The 18,923-nt window shown below is 37.8% G+C and overlaps 1 protein-coding gene and 1 long non-coding RNA gene across 4 annotated transcripts in view; one reads left to right on the top strand and one right to left on the bottom strand.

Annotated features, from left to right (window-relative positions):
- LOC144642438 (dynein axonemal assembly factor 9-like) overlaps positions 1-2,905 on the top strand; it is a 30,700-nt gene extending 27,795 nt beyond the window's left edge. For 2 of the 3 annotated variants that reach the window (XM_078501386.1, XM_078501385.1), the window contains 5 exons: positions 402-440; positions 512-729; positions 1,496-1,561; positions 1,982-2,075; positions 2,552-2,905. In XM_078501386.1, the coding sequence (XP_078357512.1) occupies positions 402-440; positions 512-729; positions 1,496-1,561; positions 1,982-2,075; positions 2,552-2,673 (539 nt within the window). In that variant the 3' untranslated portion in view covers positions 2,674-2,905. Of the gene's footprint in view, positions 1-11; positions 360-401; positions 441-511; positions 730-1,495; positions 1,562-1,981; positions 2,076-2,551 lie in introns of those variants that run through there. The other variant, XM_078501387.1, reaches the window with a different exon arrangement.
- An 8,119-nt stretch (positions 2,906-11,024) lies between these two features.
- LOC144642436 (uncharacterized) lies at positions 11,025-18,630 on the bottom strand. The gene is made up of 3 exons (XR_013568734.1): positions 18,386-18,630; positions 17,029-17,162; positions 11,025-11,653 (listed from the first exon to the last, which is right to left on the bottom strand). It is a non-coding gene; the product is annotated as an uncharacterized LOC144642436 (long non-coding RNA).
- Between the last annotated feature and the right edge of the window lie 293 nt (positions 18,631-18,923).

The following is an 18,923-nucleotide window of genomic DNA, read 5'->3' as shown; positions in this document are numbered from 1 at the left end:
ACTACACACAGTTTTTTTTTTTCATTTCACGTGTTTCCCTTCATTCAGTCATTCTTGTATTATTTGTTATGCAGGAGCTTGATCACTACACAGTTTTTTTTTCATTTCACGTGTTTCCCTTCATTCAGTCATTCTTGTATTATTTGTTATGCAGGAGCTTGATCACTACACACAGTTTTTTTTCATTTCACGTGTTTCCCTTCATTCAGTCATTCTTGTATTATTTTTTATGCAGGAGCTTCATCACTACACACAGTTTTTTTTTTCATTTGACGTGTTTCCCTTCATTCAGTCATTCTTGTATTATTTTTTATGCAGGAGCTTGATCACTACACACAGTTTTTTTTTTCATTTCACTTGTTTCCCTTCATTCAGTCATTGTTGTATTATTTTTTATGCAGGAGCGATTCACAGTGTACAAGGCCATGTCTGTTTCTCAGGTGAGATGACAATTACTCGTTTACAAACCTGTGGTGAATAAAAAAAAAAAGAAAATATTTTTCATCTACAGAGGAGGCTCCTAATAAGAAAGTCCATGTACAGTGGTCCCGTCTGAATGGAGTGCTGAGAATGAATGCTGTGGACAGCTCTGCTATTCCGCGACCCCCATCGGCAAAGGGCCAACAGAATGGTACGATGGACGGAATCCACGAATATTTCATCGTATTTACTGGATTTCATCTTCAACAACAGATCTTGAAGGATTGGATCAAAACCTGTTGTAAACCGGTATGTTATTGAAGAAAGGTGTTCGGTTTACTTAAATAAATTTGTATTATGAAATTGTGCTTCCCATCAATCAACATGTAGCTAAAGTAAGTATATGTCTACTGTAAATAAAAGTTATGTCTTGGTTATGTGGGCTCCTGCACTCAGGTTTTCAGCTAGAAAAGAAATAAACAGCCAAAAGTAAGGCCACTTTGATATAACACGATGTAAGAGCTAGAAAAGAAATAGACTCCGCAGGCAAAGTACATGATTTAAGAGCTAGAAACGAAATAAACTCAGTCAAAAGGAAGGTCACTTTGATATAACACGATATAAGAGCTAATGAAGCGCACTGCTTCATTTCTCCTAACAATAGTGAATACATTTTCAAGCATGCAAATGATTAGAAAATATAGAATTACATCAATTAAGGGATGTTTTGTTCATGTACCAGCAAATTCTTAAGACTTAGCCTCAAAAGGAATGTATGACAGTCCGTAAAGTGAAATGATATTTCGAATCTGAAGTTTTGCCAACATTGCACCCGCTATTTGTTACACATTGTAGAAATCCTATAACTTAGCAGTAATCTGAGGCTGGTTTGTCACTACATCCATTTTATGGTTCTTTGGAGATTAAACCACTGCTGCTGTTATTGTCTGATTGTATCTGTGTACAGTTAATGGATCAAACGGCAGCTTACTTCAAACTGGCAAAACAGGTTAAATTATAAGTTCATAGCATGCCGTCGTTTTATTGAGTGGATTGTGTTTTCATTTGTTTGCAGGCGCCAGTGAAACAAAAGTTGAAAATGCGAAAGGATCTGTCAGACAAAGAGATAACCGACATTAGTGTGAGTAACCCTATTCACAAATTTTATAGCATATTTGTTTATTTTTGCATGCTGTGGAGAGTTCTCCGTCTTTTTACTCATTCTAAGTAAGCGATGTTCTTGTGACTGTTGTGGACATGGATTGACTGAACTCCTTTATTTTGGCGAAAAACCACGTCAATGCCGCTCTTTCATTAGTAAAGAGCAAGCATCTAATTAGCAATAAAGTGCAACTTGGCTGGAATTTACAAACAAGCCGTCTAAACAGCAACTTGGTCACTTACATGATGAACATCAGAGATAACGGTCATTACACTTTACTTCAGTTCCTTGGCGCGGTCTTATGAACGATCAGGCTTTGTGGCAATTAAGGATTCTCTTGTATCAAGCCCATGCGTAGCTTTATTATACCTACTCATTGGTGATTTTTTTTCTCTTCAGTCTAAGCACAAATTCGATCCTCTTCCACCTGGCTGGTTTTACAATGGCTCACATTACGTCAGTCTCACAGGAGACAAGGACTACAATCATCCATGTATCCTTTTCAACAACAACAACTTTATCAAAGTACTTTCTCCATGCTTGCTAATATATATTACTTTTGATGTTGACAATTTCGGACAAACCTGTTGCCGTCAATTGACATTAATTCCGTTTCTTTCTGATTATTTTTCTCCACTTTCCCTCAAATCACTATTGCTTGGGTCCAAATGCGAACTGTATTATATTTCACGCAGTTAAAAACAACATTGAATAGGGGGAGGGGGGGGGGGGGGGGGGGGGGGATTTAATCGTTCAGGGTAGTTAAGGGGCTTTACTTCTACAAAGTGGCTATAAAGTGCGCACGCAAGCTTGTTTGTCGCAACAGGATTTTTCCAGGATTGTAGTTCCGGGGATTTGATAGTACATTGAAACTTCTTCCAAAAGAACCTAATGTAGAAGGCTTGCCGTTGTCCAGTGTAGTAGAGATTCGCTGAAATAGCCCAAGTTTATTCCTTGACTACTCGCCAGTACTTGAAACATTTGTGGAAGATTATCTGTTAGCTATTAATGAAGACATCAAGCGTCATAACAGCCTTATGGACAGTCACCCTGCTGTTGATATATTCACTAAGCCAAAGAGCAGAGCATGATTCACAAAATGTGTTGTACTTATAACAAGCTCTTAGTATGGATACAGTCATTGTCGATAATTTATTGTTTAACCGACTTTTTTAAAAAGTTACGCATTAAGCCTCATTTAAGTTAGTAGTATTTATAATAATACTTTCTGGGCTTTGTAAAATATTTGCCTGAATTTGGCGTTAAACGCCCAACAAGATAAATCTAACGACAATTTTTTTTCAAACAAAAATTAAACAAACAGCCAGCCAGTACCTTTGCATCGCTGATAATTCGTGAAATTGTTTTAAGACTGTTTTTATTATAAGCTTCCATGTTTGTAAGCACCATTTGCGATACATTGTCCACTACCGAGTTAAGATTGGTTTGCTTTTGAGATTTGAACAATTTGTTAACCAGGTACACTAAGCTCGTTTTTAGTTGTAAGCACTCAAAACCACTAAAGCTAAAATTAAGGGGTCTTTAACAGGTTACTGTTGCTTTGGTAATGTCATGAAAATACCACAACTTGTTTAGCAATGATTGGACATTTGTTTGGTATCATAGAGCGCCCACTCAATGGAGAGTGTTTTCTCAGGTCATTTGCAAAGTTAAAAAAATCCTTATAGCGGTTTCCACGCCCCCTCAAATTTTCGGTCTCACCCAATATTGAAATCTCGACTTAAATATCTTTTATATTGGGCTAGGATGAATCCAATAAGTGTATAGCATTTAGCACTCGTATGGGAGCTGTTCTTAATTTTGTTTGTTTTAGTAGTTATTGTACTAACTTGGTGTGCAATTTGTGTGCAAGTAAAAAAAAGTTGGGAAGTGGCAAGAACTAGAGATAAGATATAATCTACACTGTCCGTAGGCCATGGTCGAACATCTTACTTCGCCTAAGTTGAAATGGGCCAAAACGATAGCTTTTGCTCATAAGCCTTAGGTTCGACTCGTGAATTTCGATGTTTAGATGTCAGGTTTGAGTTACCAAAATGTAGTTTTGTTATTTGTTTTAAAATATTTTTCTATATGTTGTACAATTTCCAGGTTTATATAAAACTTTTCTTGGATATTTTGTTTCTTCACGTCAAGTTTTTGACAAGTTAAAACAACGTTTTAAGAAGGTTATATAAATTATTAAAGTGTGAACATTCAAAAGTATTTATTAAGAACTTATTAAATTGTGCTGACCAGCCAGTAGTCTGTGTCATAATTTGCCTTGGTACTTTTTCAGTGCATGTTTCACACCACGTTGGAATAACATGCGTCACGATAAAGTGAGGTGACCTGGCACGCGGCTTCTCATGTCCATTTCTCAAAGTTCTGAAACCACAGGTTTGTTTTGATCTTTCGGTGCGCTTGGGAAAAATTCAAATGTGCCACAGCTAAAAAAGTGCCACAATGTTTCAAGTTGGTTTGACAAGGTTTGACTAGCTAGTCGAACTTCTGGCCGGGTTTGACGGCCTTTGCGTCAAGATAAAGTGAGGTGACCTGGCACGGTTATTCTCATGTTCATTTCTCAAAGTTCTGAAACCACAGGTTTGTTTTGATCGTTTGGTGTGCTTTGGAAAGAATTCAAATGTACCACAGCAAAAACTGCGTCAAAAAAACCTCGAGTTGGTTTTAGTGAGTGAGACTAGCCAGTCGTACTTCTGGTCGGGTTTGACGGTTTTTGCGTCAAGATAAAGTGATTATTAAAACTTGGCAGGCGACCTCTCATGTCCTTTTCCTAGGTTCTTAAGACAAAGGTTTGTTTTGATATTTTCGTGCGCTTTGAAAAAATTCAAATCTGCCACAGCGAAAACTGCCCCAAAATGCCTTGTATTGGTTTGAGTGGGTGTGACTAGCTGGAACCCCCCCCCCTCCTAAGTCGTTCTTCTGGTCAGATTTGACGGTATTTGCTTCAAGATAGAGTGATGAAACTTTGCATGAGGATTCTCATGTCCATTCCTTAAGTTCTGAAATCATAGGTTTGTTTTGATCTTTCCGTGATCTTGGCAAACTGCCAAATGTGCCACAGCGAAAACTGTGCCAAAATGCCTCGAGTTGGCTTGACTGGGTGTGACTAGCTTGTAGTACTTCTGGTTGGGTTTGGCGACCTTTGCGCCAAGATAGAGTAATGAAACGACACGTGAGATGGGTTAAAAAGTTATTTTACACGATGATTGCTGGGTTTCAAAGAGACTCGCACTATAAGGCGTGTTACAATATAATGAGTTTGCCTTCTGGGGGGCGCCCAAAACCCAAAACACAACACACCTACTCTAAACAAAATCATTTTCGAGCTATTTACCACAAGGAAGAGAAAGGTCATGATGTTTGGACCCTCGATTTCTTTCATAAAGCTTTTTTTTTGAAACATATTAAAGTGACATATATGGTTGATATCAAGCCTACGTGAAATGAAGTTTTCTTGATTCGAGGGAGACTCGCGCGATTTCGTGCGCGATATCCAATTTAACTTTCTTTGTTCAATAGACAAAAATGTTTAGGTGGAGGAAAAAAGGGACATTTGGGCCTTGTTACCTTTCAATGAACATGCATGGGATCTCGCGAGAATGACATGCGAGGTTGGTTAATGGATTGTTTTATACGATTATTTTTGGGTTTTAAAGAGACTTACACTTCCACGCGTGTGACAGTACAATAAATTTTCCTTTTTAATTCGAGCAGTTTTACCACAAGGAAGAGAAAGGTCGTGATGTTTGGACCCTCGATTTCTTTCATGAACCTTTTCTTGAAACATATTAAAGTGACATATATGGTTGATATCAAGCCTACGTGAAATTAAGTTTTCTTGATTCGAGGGAGACTCGCGCGATTTCGCGCGCGATATCCAATTTAACTTTCTTTATTCAATACCCGATTCCCTCTAAAGCGCGCACCTGCAGGGAATCACGGTAGTTGTATTCATCAAACCAGGCGCGAGACTCAAAAACGTGAATAGTTGCTGAGTCTCGCGCAAGGTTTGATGAATACAACTACCGTGATTCGCTGCAGGAGCGCGCTATAGAGGGAATCGGGTATTGACAAAAAATGTTTAGGTAGAGAAAAAAGAGGGACATTTGGGCCTTGTTACCTATCAATGAACACGCGTGGGATCTCGCGAGAATGACAAGCGAGGTTGGTTAATGGGTTGTTTTACACGATGATTGCTGGGTTTAAAAGAGACTCGCAACACCACTCGTGTGACAGTATAATGAATTTTCCTTCTTTATTCAAGCAATTGACGACACAGAAGAGAAAGATTGTGATCTTTGAACCCTTGATTTCTTTCATGGACATCCTTGGAGACATGAGATAGTGACACGTATGATAGGTTGATATCAAGCCTATGTAAAATAAAAATGTCCTGTTTCGATGGAGTCTCGCACGATTTTGCGCGCGATATTCAAACAGGTTTTCTTTTTTAATTAACCGTAAACAATGATTTGGTGGACAAAAATGGGTCATATTTGCGCCATGTTACCTATCAATGAACACGCCTGGGATCTCGCGAGAACTGGACACAAGGCTGTTTAATAAGTTGTTTTACATGATGATTGCAGGGTTTTTAAAAGACACGCAATACCACGCGTGTGACAGTATAATGAGTTTCCCACCTTTTCCGAGGGTTGGGGTTAGCAACTTCGAGGGTCGCTAAACCTAACAAAATCTCGATTAATTTCGAAAATTCAACCGTCATCCGACTGCGCTTGCAAAACTCTCAGATCGCGCCTAATTTGAAGACAAACGGTTGATTTTTGAAATTTGGCTAAAAGCTAGGGTTATGGTAGAGATTAAGGGTAGCAACTTCGAAGTGCGCTTAACCAAGGAAAATGTTGATGATTTTGGAAAATTTAAACGGCCTTCGATTGTACTAATAAAACTTTATCATCGTGCCATGTTTGGTGGCAAGCGGCTAAATTTAAAATTTTTCAAAAAAGGGCGTGGCACTTAGGGTTATCAACATTTAAAAGCGCTAACACCTAGGAAGGTGTCAAAAAGTTTCAAAAATTTAAATGGAATACGATTTCACTAGCCAAACTCTATTATTAAGCCAAGTTTCGTGACAAAGAGTCCAATTTGAAATTTTGCCAAAAAAGCTTGGGTTATGCTTAGGGCAAGGGTTAGCAACATTTAAAAGCGCTAACACCTAGGAAGGTGTCAATGAATTTCAAAAATTTAAATGGAATACAATTTCACTAGCCAAACTCTATTATTGAGCCAAGTTTCGTGACAAAGAGTCCAATTTGAAATTTAGCCAAAAAAGCTTGGGTTATGCTTAGGGCAAGGGTTAGTAACTTCAAAGGCCCGACCACACAGGGAAATCCTCATTTATTTCCAAAATTTTATCGTCATGGGAATACCCGTTTCAAACGTTATGTTGGGCCTCACTTTGGTGACAAACGGTTGACGTTGAAATTTTGGCAAAAAGCTAGGGTTACGCTAGGGGTTAGGGTAAGTAACTTCAAAGGCCCGACCACACAGGAAAATCTCCATTAATTTGAAAATTTTTATCCTCATGGCAATACCCGTTTCAAACGTTACGTTGGGCCTCACTTTGGTGACAAACGGTTGACGTTGAAATTTTGGCAAAAAAAGCTAGGGCTACGCTAGGGGTTAGGGTTTGTAACTTAAAAGGCCCGACCACACAGGAAAATCCCCATTTATTTCCAAAATTTTATCACCATGGGAATACCCGTTTCAAACCTTATGTTGGGCCTCAATTTGGTGACAAACGGTTGACGTTGAAATTTTGGCAAAAAAAGCTAGGGTTACGCTAGGGGTTAGGGTTAGTAACTTCAAAGGCCCGACCACACAGGAAAATCCCCATTTATTTCCAAAAATTTATCACCATGGGAATACCCGTTTCAAACCTTATGTTGGGCCTCAATTTGGTGACAAACGGTTGACGTTGAAATTTTGGCAAAAAAAGCTAGGGTTACGCTAGGGGTTAGGGTTAGTAACTTCAAAGGCCCGACCACACAGGAAAATCCCCATTAATTTGAAAATTTTTATCCTCATGGAAATACACGTTTCAAACGTTATGTTGGGCCTCACTTTGGTGACAAACGGTTGACGTTGAAATTATGACAAAAAAGCTAGGGTTACAGTGGTCGTTGGGGTAAGCACTTTCTAAATGCGCTTAACCCAAGAAGATCTCGGTGGATTTGGACAAAATAAACGACATTGATTTCCAAAGAACGAGGTCCCTCATCGTAAAGCAATTGGCGAAAAACGGTTACTTTTAAAATATATTTAAAAGAACTGCTAGGATTACAGTTGTCCTTGGGATTAGCACTTTATAAATGCGCTTAACCCAAGAAGATCTCGATGGATTTAGACAAAATAAACGGCGTTTATTTCAAATAAACTTGTTCTCTCATCTTGAAAAAAATTGGGAAAAACGGTTTCTGTTTAACTTTTAGAAAACGGCTAGGGTTATAGTGGTCGTTGGAGTTAGGACTTTCTAAATGCGCTTAACCCAAGAAGATCTCGATGGATTTAGACAAAATAAACGGCATTGATATCCAATGAATAAGCTCTCTCATCGTAAAGCAATTGGCGAAAAACGGTTAATTTTAAGTGTATATGACAGATTTTTTTTATTTGCCTCATCAAATCTACGTGGTACATGTATGCTGATGCGCTTTCGAAAAAAAAATCGAAATCTCGTTTTTTTCACCGCGTTTTCGACCTAAAACACAATATTTTCACTTCCGGTTGGTTCCAAAACCGCGCACAGTAGGGAGCTGGGTCTATTCTGCTTTTGACGTCATGGCCGGTCTAGACCCAGCTCCCCACTGGGCGCCGTGACGTCAAACAAGTGATACACTAAAGAACCAAACAAATTGAACGGGGAATTTCAAAGAAAGATTGCGACTTGGTTGCCGGAAAACCGAAAAGAAAGCTAAAGGCTTGGAAGTTTATAAATGATTTGAAGTCTAAAGGGATACTAGTGTAATAATAGTTTTTTTTAGAAAAGCCAATGGAAATACCGTGTGAAAATAAAGCTATCATGTATCATATCAGCAAATATACAGGTATTAAGTAAAATGAAAAGGCGGTTTTTGATCTTGACGTATTAGCCTCGAAACGATTTTAGAAGTAGCGCGCGTGTCGTTGTGATTTTAGCGATTTTAAATCTATGCCGTCGCAGCTTTAAAATTCCATGTTCGGTTTGTTTGGTTATTGAGTGTTTCACTGAGCGCATTCTTGTTTGACGTCACGGCGCACAGTGGGGTGCTGGGTCTAGATCGGCCATGACGTCAAAGGCAGAATAGACCCAGCTCCCCAATGTGCGCGGTTTTGGACTCAACCGGAAGCGAAATTTCACGATTTTAGAGCGCGAAAACGCGGTGGAAAAAAGAGATTTCGAATTTCTTTTTACGATGTTCCCATCAGCATTCCACGTACGTTCGATCAGGCAAATAAAAAAAAACTGTGTCATATACACTTTAAAAAACGGCTAGGGTTAAAGTGGTCGTTTGGGTTAGCACTTAATAAATGCGCTTAACCCAAGAAAATCTCGATGGATTTGGACGAAATAAACGGCGTTTATTTCCAATGAATGTGCTCTCTCATTGTGAAGCAATTGGCGAAAAACGGTTACTGTATAAATTATTTGTTAAAGACGGCTAGGGTTAAAGTCATCGTTGGGGTTAGCACTTTATAAAAAAGCTACCCAAGAAGATCTCGATGAATTTGGACAAAATAAACGGAGTTTATTTCCAATGAACGTGCTCAATCATCGTGAAAAAAAAAAACGTTTTAAAAAACGGCCAGGGTTACTCTAGGGGTTAGGGTTAGTAACTTTAAAGGCCTGGCCACACAAGAAAATCCACATTCATTTTGAAAATTTTATCCTCATGGGAATACACGTTTCAAACCAAAGTGAGGCCGATCATAACGCTTGAAACGTGTATTCCCATGAGGATAAAATGTTTGAAATTAATGTGGATTTTCCTGTGTGGTCAGACCTTTGAAGTTACTAACCCTAACCTCAAGCCTAGGCATTTTTCAAGATTAAAAGTCGTTTTATTCAAGAAGAACTACAGCGATATACTCGCGTAGAAACACGCGAGAATATCGTCAACTAACACATCTTTCATCGTGGAAGATTTAAAACTTGTACTCACGCGAGAAACACGAGGATACGCGCGCGACGTCAAACGAAATTAAGTGGCATTTTTCAAGTTTAAAAGTCATTTTATTCAAAAAGAACCACAGGACGGAAAGCGCGCGTGGAGCCACGCAAGAATATCGTCAACTAACAAATCTTTCATCGTGAGAGATTTTAAACTTGTACTCACGCAGGAACACGCGAGGATACGCGTGCGACGTAAAATGAAACTTACGTGGCATTTTTGAAGCTTAAAACTCGTTTTATTCAAGAAGGACTACAGGACGTAAAGCGCGCGAGGTGATCCGCGAGAATATCTCCAGCTAACACATCTTTCATCGTGGAAACTTTAAAACTTGTACTCACGCGGGAACACGCGAGGATACGCGCGCGACGTCAAAAGAAACTTACCTGGCGTTTTTCAAGTTTAAAAGTCGTTTTATTCAAGAAGGGCTACAGGACGGAAAGCGGGCGTGGAGACACGCGAGAACATCGTCAGGTAACACAATGTTCATCGTGGAAGATTTTTAACTTGACTTTACACGGGAACACGCGAGGATAGGTGCGCGACGTTAAATGAAACTAACGAATCATTTTTTAAGCTTAAAACTCGTTTTATTCAAGAAGGACTACAGGGCGGAAAGCGCACGTGGAGACACGCGGGAATATCGTCAGCTAACACATCTGTCATCGTGGAAGATTTTAAACTTGTACTCACGCGGGAACACGTAAGGATACGCGCGCGACGTCAAAAGAATCTTACGATGAATTTTTCAACCTTAAACTCGTTTTATTCAAGAGGGACTACAGGACGGAAAGCGCGCGTGCAAACACGTGGGAATATCGTTGGAATAACGTGGAAGATTTTAAAGTTGTACTCACGCGGGAACACACGAGGATACGCGCGCGACGTCAAAAGAAACTTACGCGGCATTTTTCAAGCTAAAAACTCGTTTCATTCAATAAGGACTAGAGGACGGAAGGCGCGCGTGGACACACGCAAGAATATTGCCAGCTAACACATCTTTCATCGTGGAAGAGTTTAAACTTGTACTTAAGCGTGAACACGCGAGGATACGCGCGCGAAGTCAGAAGAAACTTTTGTTGAGTTTTCAAGTTTAAAAGTCCTTTCATTCAAAAAGGACTTGGAAATATCGTTAACTAACACTTCTCTCTTCGCGGAAGATTTAAACTTGTACTTACGCGGGATTACGCGAGGATATTCGCGCGACGACAAAAGAATCTTTCGTTCATTTTTTAAGCTAAAAACTCGTTTTATTCAAGAAGGACTACAGAACGGAAAGCGCGCGTTGACACCCGCAAGAATATCGCCAGCTAACACATCTTTCATCGTGGAAGGTTTTGAACTTGTACTTAAGCGTGAACACGCGAAGATACGCGCGACGTCAAAAGAAACTTGCGTCGCATTTTTCAGGCATAAAAGTCGTTTTATTCAATAAGGACTACAGGACGGAAAGCGTGCGTGGACACACGCGAGAATATCGACAGCTAACACTTCGTGGAAGATTTTATACTTCTACTGTCGCAGTAACACGCAAGGATACGCGCGCGACGTCAAAAGAAACTAACGTGGCATTTCTCAGGTTTAAAAGTCGTTTTATTCAAGAAGAACTAAAGGGCGAAAAGTGCTCGTGGAGTCACGGCAGAATATCGTCAACTAACACATCTTTCATCGTGGAAGATTTTAATCTTTTACTTACGCAGGAACACGCGAGGATACGCGAGGGACGCTAAATGAAACTTACGTATCGTTTTTCTAGTTTAAAATTCAATAAGGACTAGAGGCCGGAAAGCGAAAAAGCGAGGGAGCTTCTCATGGATAATCACTTGTTTCAGTTTCCCAATGAGATCCAGCGAATAAATCCAACGTGTAATCTGAAAGCCTGTTGGAATTAAGAAAGGTTTTTAATATGCTATGTTTACATAACTTTTGTTTACTTGTTTCTAATCACTGTCTGAAGTTGTTGATAATATTTTACATCAAATAATGCTATTCTGCTGACAAGTTTTCAGTGAAATAAATATCCCAAATCAGGAATTATTCACAATCAGGTACCTGAGTCAGGTAGATTTTTTATATTTTTTAAAAGAATGACAAAGTAAGAAATTGATTATTAACAAAGAGTTTCTTTTAGGGAAAGTTATAGTTATGTGCTTAGTTGGATAAGGTTTTAATATTATCTCAGGTGAAAAGCTATCCCAGTAAACATGGATTATGATACAATCTACAAGGAATATCACAATTAAAAAAAGGCACTTAGAAACATCTACTCAAGAAAAAAGAATAAAAAAGCAAAGGGAAAACCTTTTTTACCATTTCTCAGCAGTAATTGTGTTATTGCACCTTTTATCACTTAAATCACTTTTATCACATATTTGTTTATTGTATTTCAATCGGTAACACCATGTATAGAAATTGTAATACTGAATAAAATTGTTGTTGAACTTGTTGAATGGCAAGCAAAATTATGGTTAAATCTCATAACAGCCAGGGTAGTATAGTGGTCCCTCAGTGACAGCCCAGCATAAATAATTTACCATAAGAATTTAGAATTCAACAAAGCTCCTTGAATTTAAATCTTTCATCTCCATAAATTAGCAACACATATATTCTAATAATAATAATAATAATAATAATAATAATAATAATAATAATAATAATAATAATAATAATAAACATAATAATAATAATAATAAACGAATATTTTTAACAGGATTAAACATTTAGTACTTGAGAGTACTGTTATATTAGGGGTCCTGTAAGATTTTAAAAATTAAAAAAGGTAAAAATGTTTAAAAATGTCAAAACTACAGTAGTCAAAAACATATAAAAGCTTATGAATAAAAATTACAAATAAAAATGTTCTTTAACTTTTTGTTTAAATAGAAGCCTAGAGTTCAGATTTCTCATGTCCGACGGTGAACTGTTTAGAACGGAGGCTCCAAAAAACGAAAAACTCCGCCGGCCAAACTCTAGCAGTTCGATAGAGGAAAATCTGTTCTTAGTATTGACACTGTGATAAACTCTTTTAAAATAGTTCTTAAAAGAAGTACACACATTTCCAAGTAGACAATCAAAAACACAGAGACTGACTTTTCTTTTCAGATAACTGTCAACTGATGGAATACGGATGTCAGTCTTGTATTCCAGTCCTGAAGATATGCAGCTTAGGCCACGATGTTCGATTCTGCGAATCAGTTACCTGCGTGAAGTTGAATAGCTTAGTGTAATTAAACTACAGTAGATAAAAACAGGCATAATCATAGCCCTGTAAATGCTTTCTGCAGCTGCACAAGTAATGGAAGAACGAATTTTCCACAGCAGATTGACTCTCCCAGCCGCTTTCTTGTAGTTGTGCTGTTAATAGGTAAACCATTTATAGTCAGATTAAGCATTTGTCTTGTTGAGAGAATTTGGTTGACATTCATGTGTATGCATTGACTAAGTGAATTTTGAGGCTGATCATTCTTGGACAGTAAAGGGCTAACCACTTATGGGTCTTTAACATTGAAACCAAAAAATGTCAATACTTAAACAATATTTCTAAATGTTTTTTTTTTTTTTTAATCTGAAATGGGGAACTATCTACATCTAGGTCCTACATGTAGCATTGAAGATATCAATGTTATGTTTAAGATGAATTATTCTTTCAATATGACAATGAAGTAATGCTTCTTGGAGGATGAGTGTGCATTTATGTTACATGTGTGTTTGGTCCCTGTGACTTCTGTATGTAAACAATTCCAAACATTGTCAGAGCTTTGACAAGTTCTAAAAAGTCTTTATTTTCACCTTTCTCACTGAATAAATATGAATATGCCAAAGTGAATTTTAAATGTAGATGTACTTAAAACTTTAACCATGAAGCTGGGTGGAACTCTGCTAGATTATGAACAAAAATAGTGTCCATATGGAACTCAACCATCATTGAGGTAAAGGAGTTTCTCTTGTTGCATATTCATTTTTATTTTGGCTTATCTTGTCCAGAATTTGGTGTTTCAAAAAACTGATCCATTTAATAGTTTCTCTCCAAAATAGACAACAAATTTCCTTTTAGGCCAAGATAAGCCAAGGATAAAGGATGAATACAGTTGTCCCTGGACATGTAAATGATAGCAATGATTTATCTTAAGTTTTATCATTTCATCTGAGGTAATGTTTTAAAATAACATTTTAGACTTGCAAGCCTTTCTATCCATTTGGGTGGGTACTTTATTTAATTATAGCAACAGGAACTGTAAAAGGGCTTCTTAGAAATATCTTCATCCATTAGCTTAACAATGATTTATTTCAAAACTTAAAAGCTTATGCAGCTTTAACAGTGAAAACTTTTTTAACTCTTAAAGAATTGCCCTCTGCTTGTGGTATTTCCATTTCTTGAGTAGATGATTGTCTGTGCCTTCTTTTAACTAGGGGACCCCTTTTAGATTGTAACACCACAGGGAGACCACAACAGTAAAAAATAAATAAATAAATAAAAGAATATAATTCACGTGGTTTCATTCTATTTCTGTGTTGTTTTTCTTTATGCGTAGTCGATACACAAGACAGCACTATTGTCGTATGCTGAGCTGTCCTGTGCGCGAGCGGATTTCAGATATGCAAATGTTCTCTCTTCTTAATAATAATTGACAAGGGTGGCAACTCTTTCACCAAACGATTTGAACACGCTTTACGAAATCGCTTTGAACTCTTTTCTTTCTCGCCTTTTTGCGACCAAAATAGACACAAAAGAATGCTGGCTAAATTTTGAATATGGTCACCTGTCTGTTTCGTTTTTGCGCGAACCATTCGAGGCTAATAACTAAAGAACTACACGGTCAAAGCTTTTATTTTTTATATATTTATTTTACTAATGGACAAAACAAATGATTAAATAGATTGTTTGTTCGATCGTGTACAATTTTGAACCGAGCGGGAAAAGTAAGTGTTCGCGCAAAAATTCTCTGCGAAGGAGGGAGCGTAGTTGATTCGCACTTGATGGCACGTAAAACGTTGACAAATATGCCAAGGTAACTGGCCGCCGCTATTACGAAAAAAACCCCCCGAGGAAAACATCTAAAAGGGAGCTCAAATTCTCTCTGGAAAACGCTTCTTTTCAGGAAACAGACAGGTGAGCGTATTCAAAATTTAGCATACGACAACAGTGCTGTTGTGTCTATCGACTACGCATAAAGAAAAACAATACAGAAAACGAACGAAACCACGTGAATAATATTCTTTTATTTATTTATTTAATTTTTTTTACTGTTGTGGTCTCCTTGTGGTAACACAATCCATGTTTACTGGGATAGCTCTTCAACATGAGACAATATTAAAACCTTTATAATTAACTATATAACTTTACCTAAAAGCAACTCTGTTGTTTATATTCTTATAAAAATACAAAAAAACTGCCTCCCTGAAAATTAAAAACAAAAACATTTTGCAAAATTGGGATAATTTTCTAATTTGGGATATTTATTTCACTGAAAACTTGTCAACAGCATAGCATTTAATATTTGATGTATGTAAATATTATCAACAACTTTTATGCTAGTCCGAACGTGACAAAATATCAAGTGGGATAATATTTTATTTTAAGATATATTTTTATACATCATCCTTTTTATATTTATGTCAAGTTTTCATTTATTTTTGTCAAAAAAACATTCTCTTATGTCATTGTGTTTTTTGCTATATCAAATGATGTTTTCATTAAAACAAATAATCACTGTTTCATTCATAACGTGATTAATCTTGATGTCAAGTTGTCACACATATTTAGACATCAAGAACGTTTCTTACATGACATAAGTAATTTTTTCATGTCAGGTTGTCGCACATGTTTATATATCAAGAAAGGAGAGATACTCTTTTGATCAGCAAATATCGCAGTCAGGCAGGAGTCTGGGTATGACCAGTTGAGCACAAACAGAATGGCGGCCAATAATCGGTTCGTATGTAGGTTGTTTAACCCCTTGACGATTTCCCCAACTGAAGTCCATTGGCCCCCAACGCGAAGTCGATTCAGGGCCGTAACCAGACCTTTCCATGGACGTGGCAAGATTTTGCGTAGTGGATTCTAAGAGCATGCCCTCCAAAAATTTAGAAATCTAGAAGCTATGAATCTCTTTCAGAGAAAAATCAATCTTGTTCAACTGGGGATTATTTTTCCAACAAAATATATTTTGTTTTTAAGTTTGGGTAAAAATTTAGATGATGCGTGAGTGCCTCGTCTTGCCTCTTGCTAGTTACGGCCCTGCGATTAGCCCCCAGTTTGTCTTCAAAACTATGGAAATCACCCCTCGTTCACTTTGCGAGTATCTATCGAAATCGAACTTCATCGAATGTTAACAAGGCTTTGTGTATTCAATTCAAACAATAAATACCAAGAACGAACCTCATCGAATGATTACAAACAAGTAGCCTACTTTCTGTCGAGTTGAGTTGAGAGTGTGAATAGATAACAAATCTAGAAGCGAAACTCAATTTAACTGCTTTCACAAATATTGCGAGGTTTTGTGTATTCAATCAAATACCGAAACTGAACCTTATTGAATGTTTACAACCAAGTAGCCTACCTTTGGTCGAGTTGATGTGAGTGTAAATAGATAAGATAACTATAAGCGAAAACTAGAAGCGAATCTTTGAACAGGAAACCTAGAACGAAACTTTGAACAGAAAACTAGAAGCGAAACTTTAAAACGAAAGATAGAATCGATTTGCTAGTATTTGATAGTTTACTAAGTTTGTAGACAAATTTTATTCGGGGGGTAATCGACTTCGGGTTGGGGGCTAAAAAACTTCAGTTGGGGGGTAATCGACCCGGGGCTTAATGTCTTGGGGGCTTAATATAAACGACCTACATGTATATTTGAACCGATTACTGGCCGCCATTTTGTTTGTGCTCAACTGGTCATACCCATGCCTGACCGCGATATTTGCTGATCAAGAGACGATATCTCCTTTCTTGATATATAAAAATGTGCGACAACTTGACATGAAAAAATTACTTACGTCTTGTAAGAAACGTTGCGACAACTTGACATCAAGATTACTGGAGGATCACGTTATGTATGAAACAGTGATTATTTGTTTAATGAAAACATCATTTGATATAGCAAAAACACAATGATAAAGGAGAATGTTTTTTGACATAAATAAATGACAAAATATAAAAAGGATGACGTATAGAAATTTAATATAAAATCTTCGTTCACTGTCCAAAATCCACGCGCGCAAGTGGTTAAAATAGATCACGTGATTTTGCTTTACCTGTCGTCAGCAAACTCAGACAGTGCAGTATTGACAATAATGCACAAAAATCGTGCATTATTGAAGGTGTCTTCAGCTTCAAGGCTTGTAGAAATGGAAGAAAAGTATATTCCTCTCCTCAAATTATCAACGATCTAATACCAAAGAAAATCGAAGAGGATAACAACTTAAAGCGCTTTCACGTTCAACTGCACGTAAACTGCAGCTCAATAAATACATTATTGTGTGCGATTTACTTGCTTGTAGTTGCTTGATTGTAAAAGCCATCGACTTGCATTGAACAAGCTTCTCGCTGACTGTATTTTTGAACGACCACAGCTGATGAACAATTTTATGAACCATTTTAAGCTTTATTTCTGTACGGCTAATTTGTGATTTTTATATTATTGATGTAATCCCGTGTAAGTATGTACTACTACACTTCTCATTTTTAAACATTAAAGTTTGATGTTTTAAAGTTCGTTAAGTCGATGATCGCTTGCAGTTCGATGCAGTGTACTCAGATTGTATATTAAAAGGGTTAGAGTCTGTTCGTTCGTGTTTTGTTGACAAATACACGCACTTGCTGGCCTCACAATGAACTCAAAATTTCCAATACTGCACTCGGCTACGCCATGTGCAGTATTGAAAATTTCTCGTTCATTGTGCGGCCAGCGCGTGCGTGTATTTGTCAACAAAACACTCACAACAGTCTCTAACCCATAAATATCTTAAAATAAAATATTATCCCACTTGATATTTTGTCACGTTCGGACTAGCATAAACTTTAGGGAGTAACTGCAGAATACCCCGCCACATCGAGCCCTTTACTGAAAAGCGGTGGCTACGCGGTACGCGGTACGCAGTGAGAAATAAATACAAGACTGGAAGTTATCTTTTTCGCTGGCTACGCGGTACGCGGTACGCAGTGAGAAATAAATACAAGACTGGAAGTTTTCTTTTTCGCTGGCTACGCGGTACGCGGTACGCAGTGTTTAATGAATGCAAGAGTTTAAGTTGTCTTTGTTGCTAGCTTAGCGTTCTTTTTTCGGCTCATGGTTTAAAGAACGAGGTATATTCACGTGAAGTGTGCTTGTTCCGGCACATGGATTAAAGAACGAGGTATATTCATGTGTCAATTCATGTCTTTCTCGCTGCGCACCGCGTACCGCCTAGCCAGCACATAACATGCAACGCCATTTTGAATTTATTTTATTTTTATACTTTAACTTTTATTAATTAGTTTCTGCGTACCGCGTAGCCGGCTACGTGGAATTTAGTTCAAGTGGCAGGGTATTCTGCAGTTAAGTAGACAGTGATTATGTAAACAAAAGTTTTGTAAACATTGCATATTAAAAACCTTTTAAATTGTACTTACCATGCTGACGTTTTGTCAGATTACACCTTGGATTTCTTCGCTGGATGTCCTTCAATGGGAAACCAAAACAAGTGATGTTCCGTGAGAAGCTCCCTCGCCTTTTTTGCAACCAAAAGCGGTCCAATATTTTCCTTACATCTTAGAAGATAACGAAGGAGTATTATTACAATTGAAACTTTCGCTCTTTTTCCGAAAAAAGCGAAAAAAGACCGGCAAATTCCCGAATAGTCTCACTGGAATCTCTCTTCACGCTCAAACACCAGTCAACTCTAGCCTCGCCCTCATGTCTGCGCGGTTGCTATTCCAATATGGCGTCGGTAACTGTTAAAAGGACTTATAGAGATATAGATGCTTGTCAGGAGAAACTGTGTAAAACGAATCCTAACAGATAGACAAAAGGACAGAGGAGGACTTGAGTAGCCTCATTCTGGAACTCAGTTGTCTCTGGGAAGCGAGTATTTGCGTGAGCGAACAAAGTAAACATCGATCGATCGATTGCGTACGAAACCAAGAGCGTGCGATCTTATCTTTATTTCAC

This window comes from Oculina patagonica, chromosome 2, assembly GCF_052425735.1.
Source record: "Oculina patagonica isolate OP01 chromosome 2, crgOcupat, whole genome shotgun sequence".
Classification (NCBI taxonomy): domain Eukaryota; kingdom Metazoa; phylum Cnidaria; class Anthozoa; order Scleractinia; family Oculinidae; genus Oculina; species Oculina patagonica.
The sequence above is the reverse complement of the archived record's forward strand: the minus strand, read 5'-3'. Positions and strand labels throughout refer to the sequence as shown.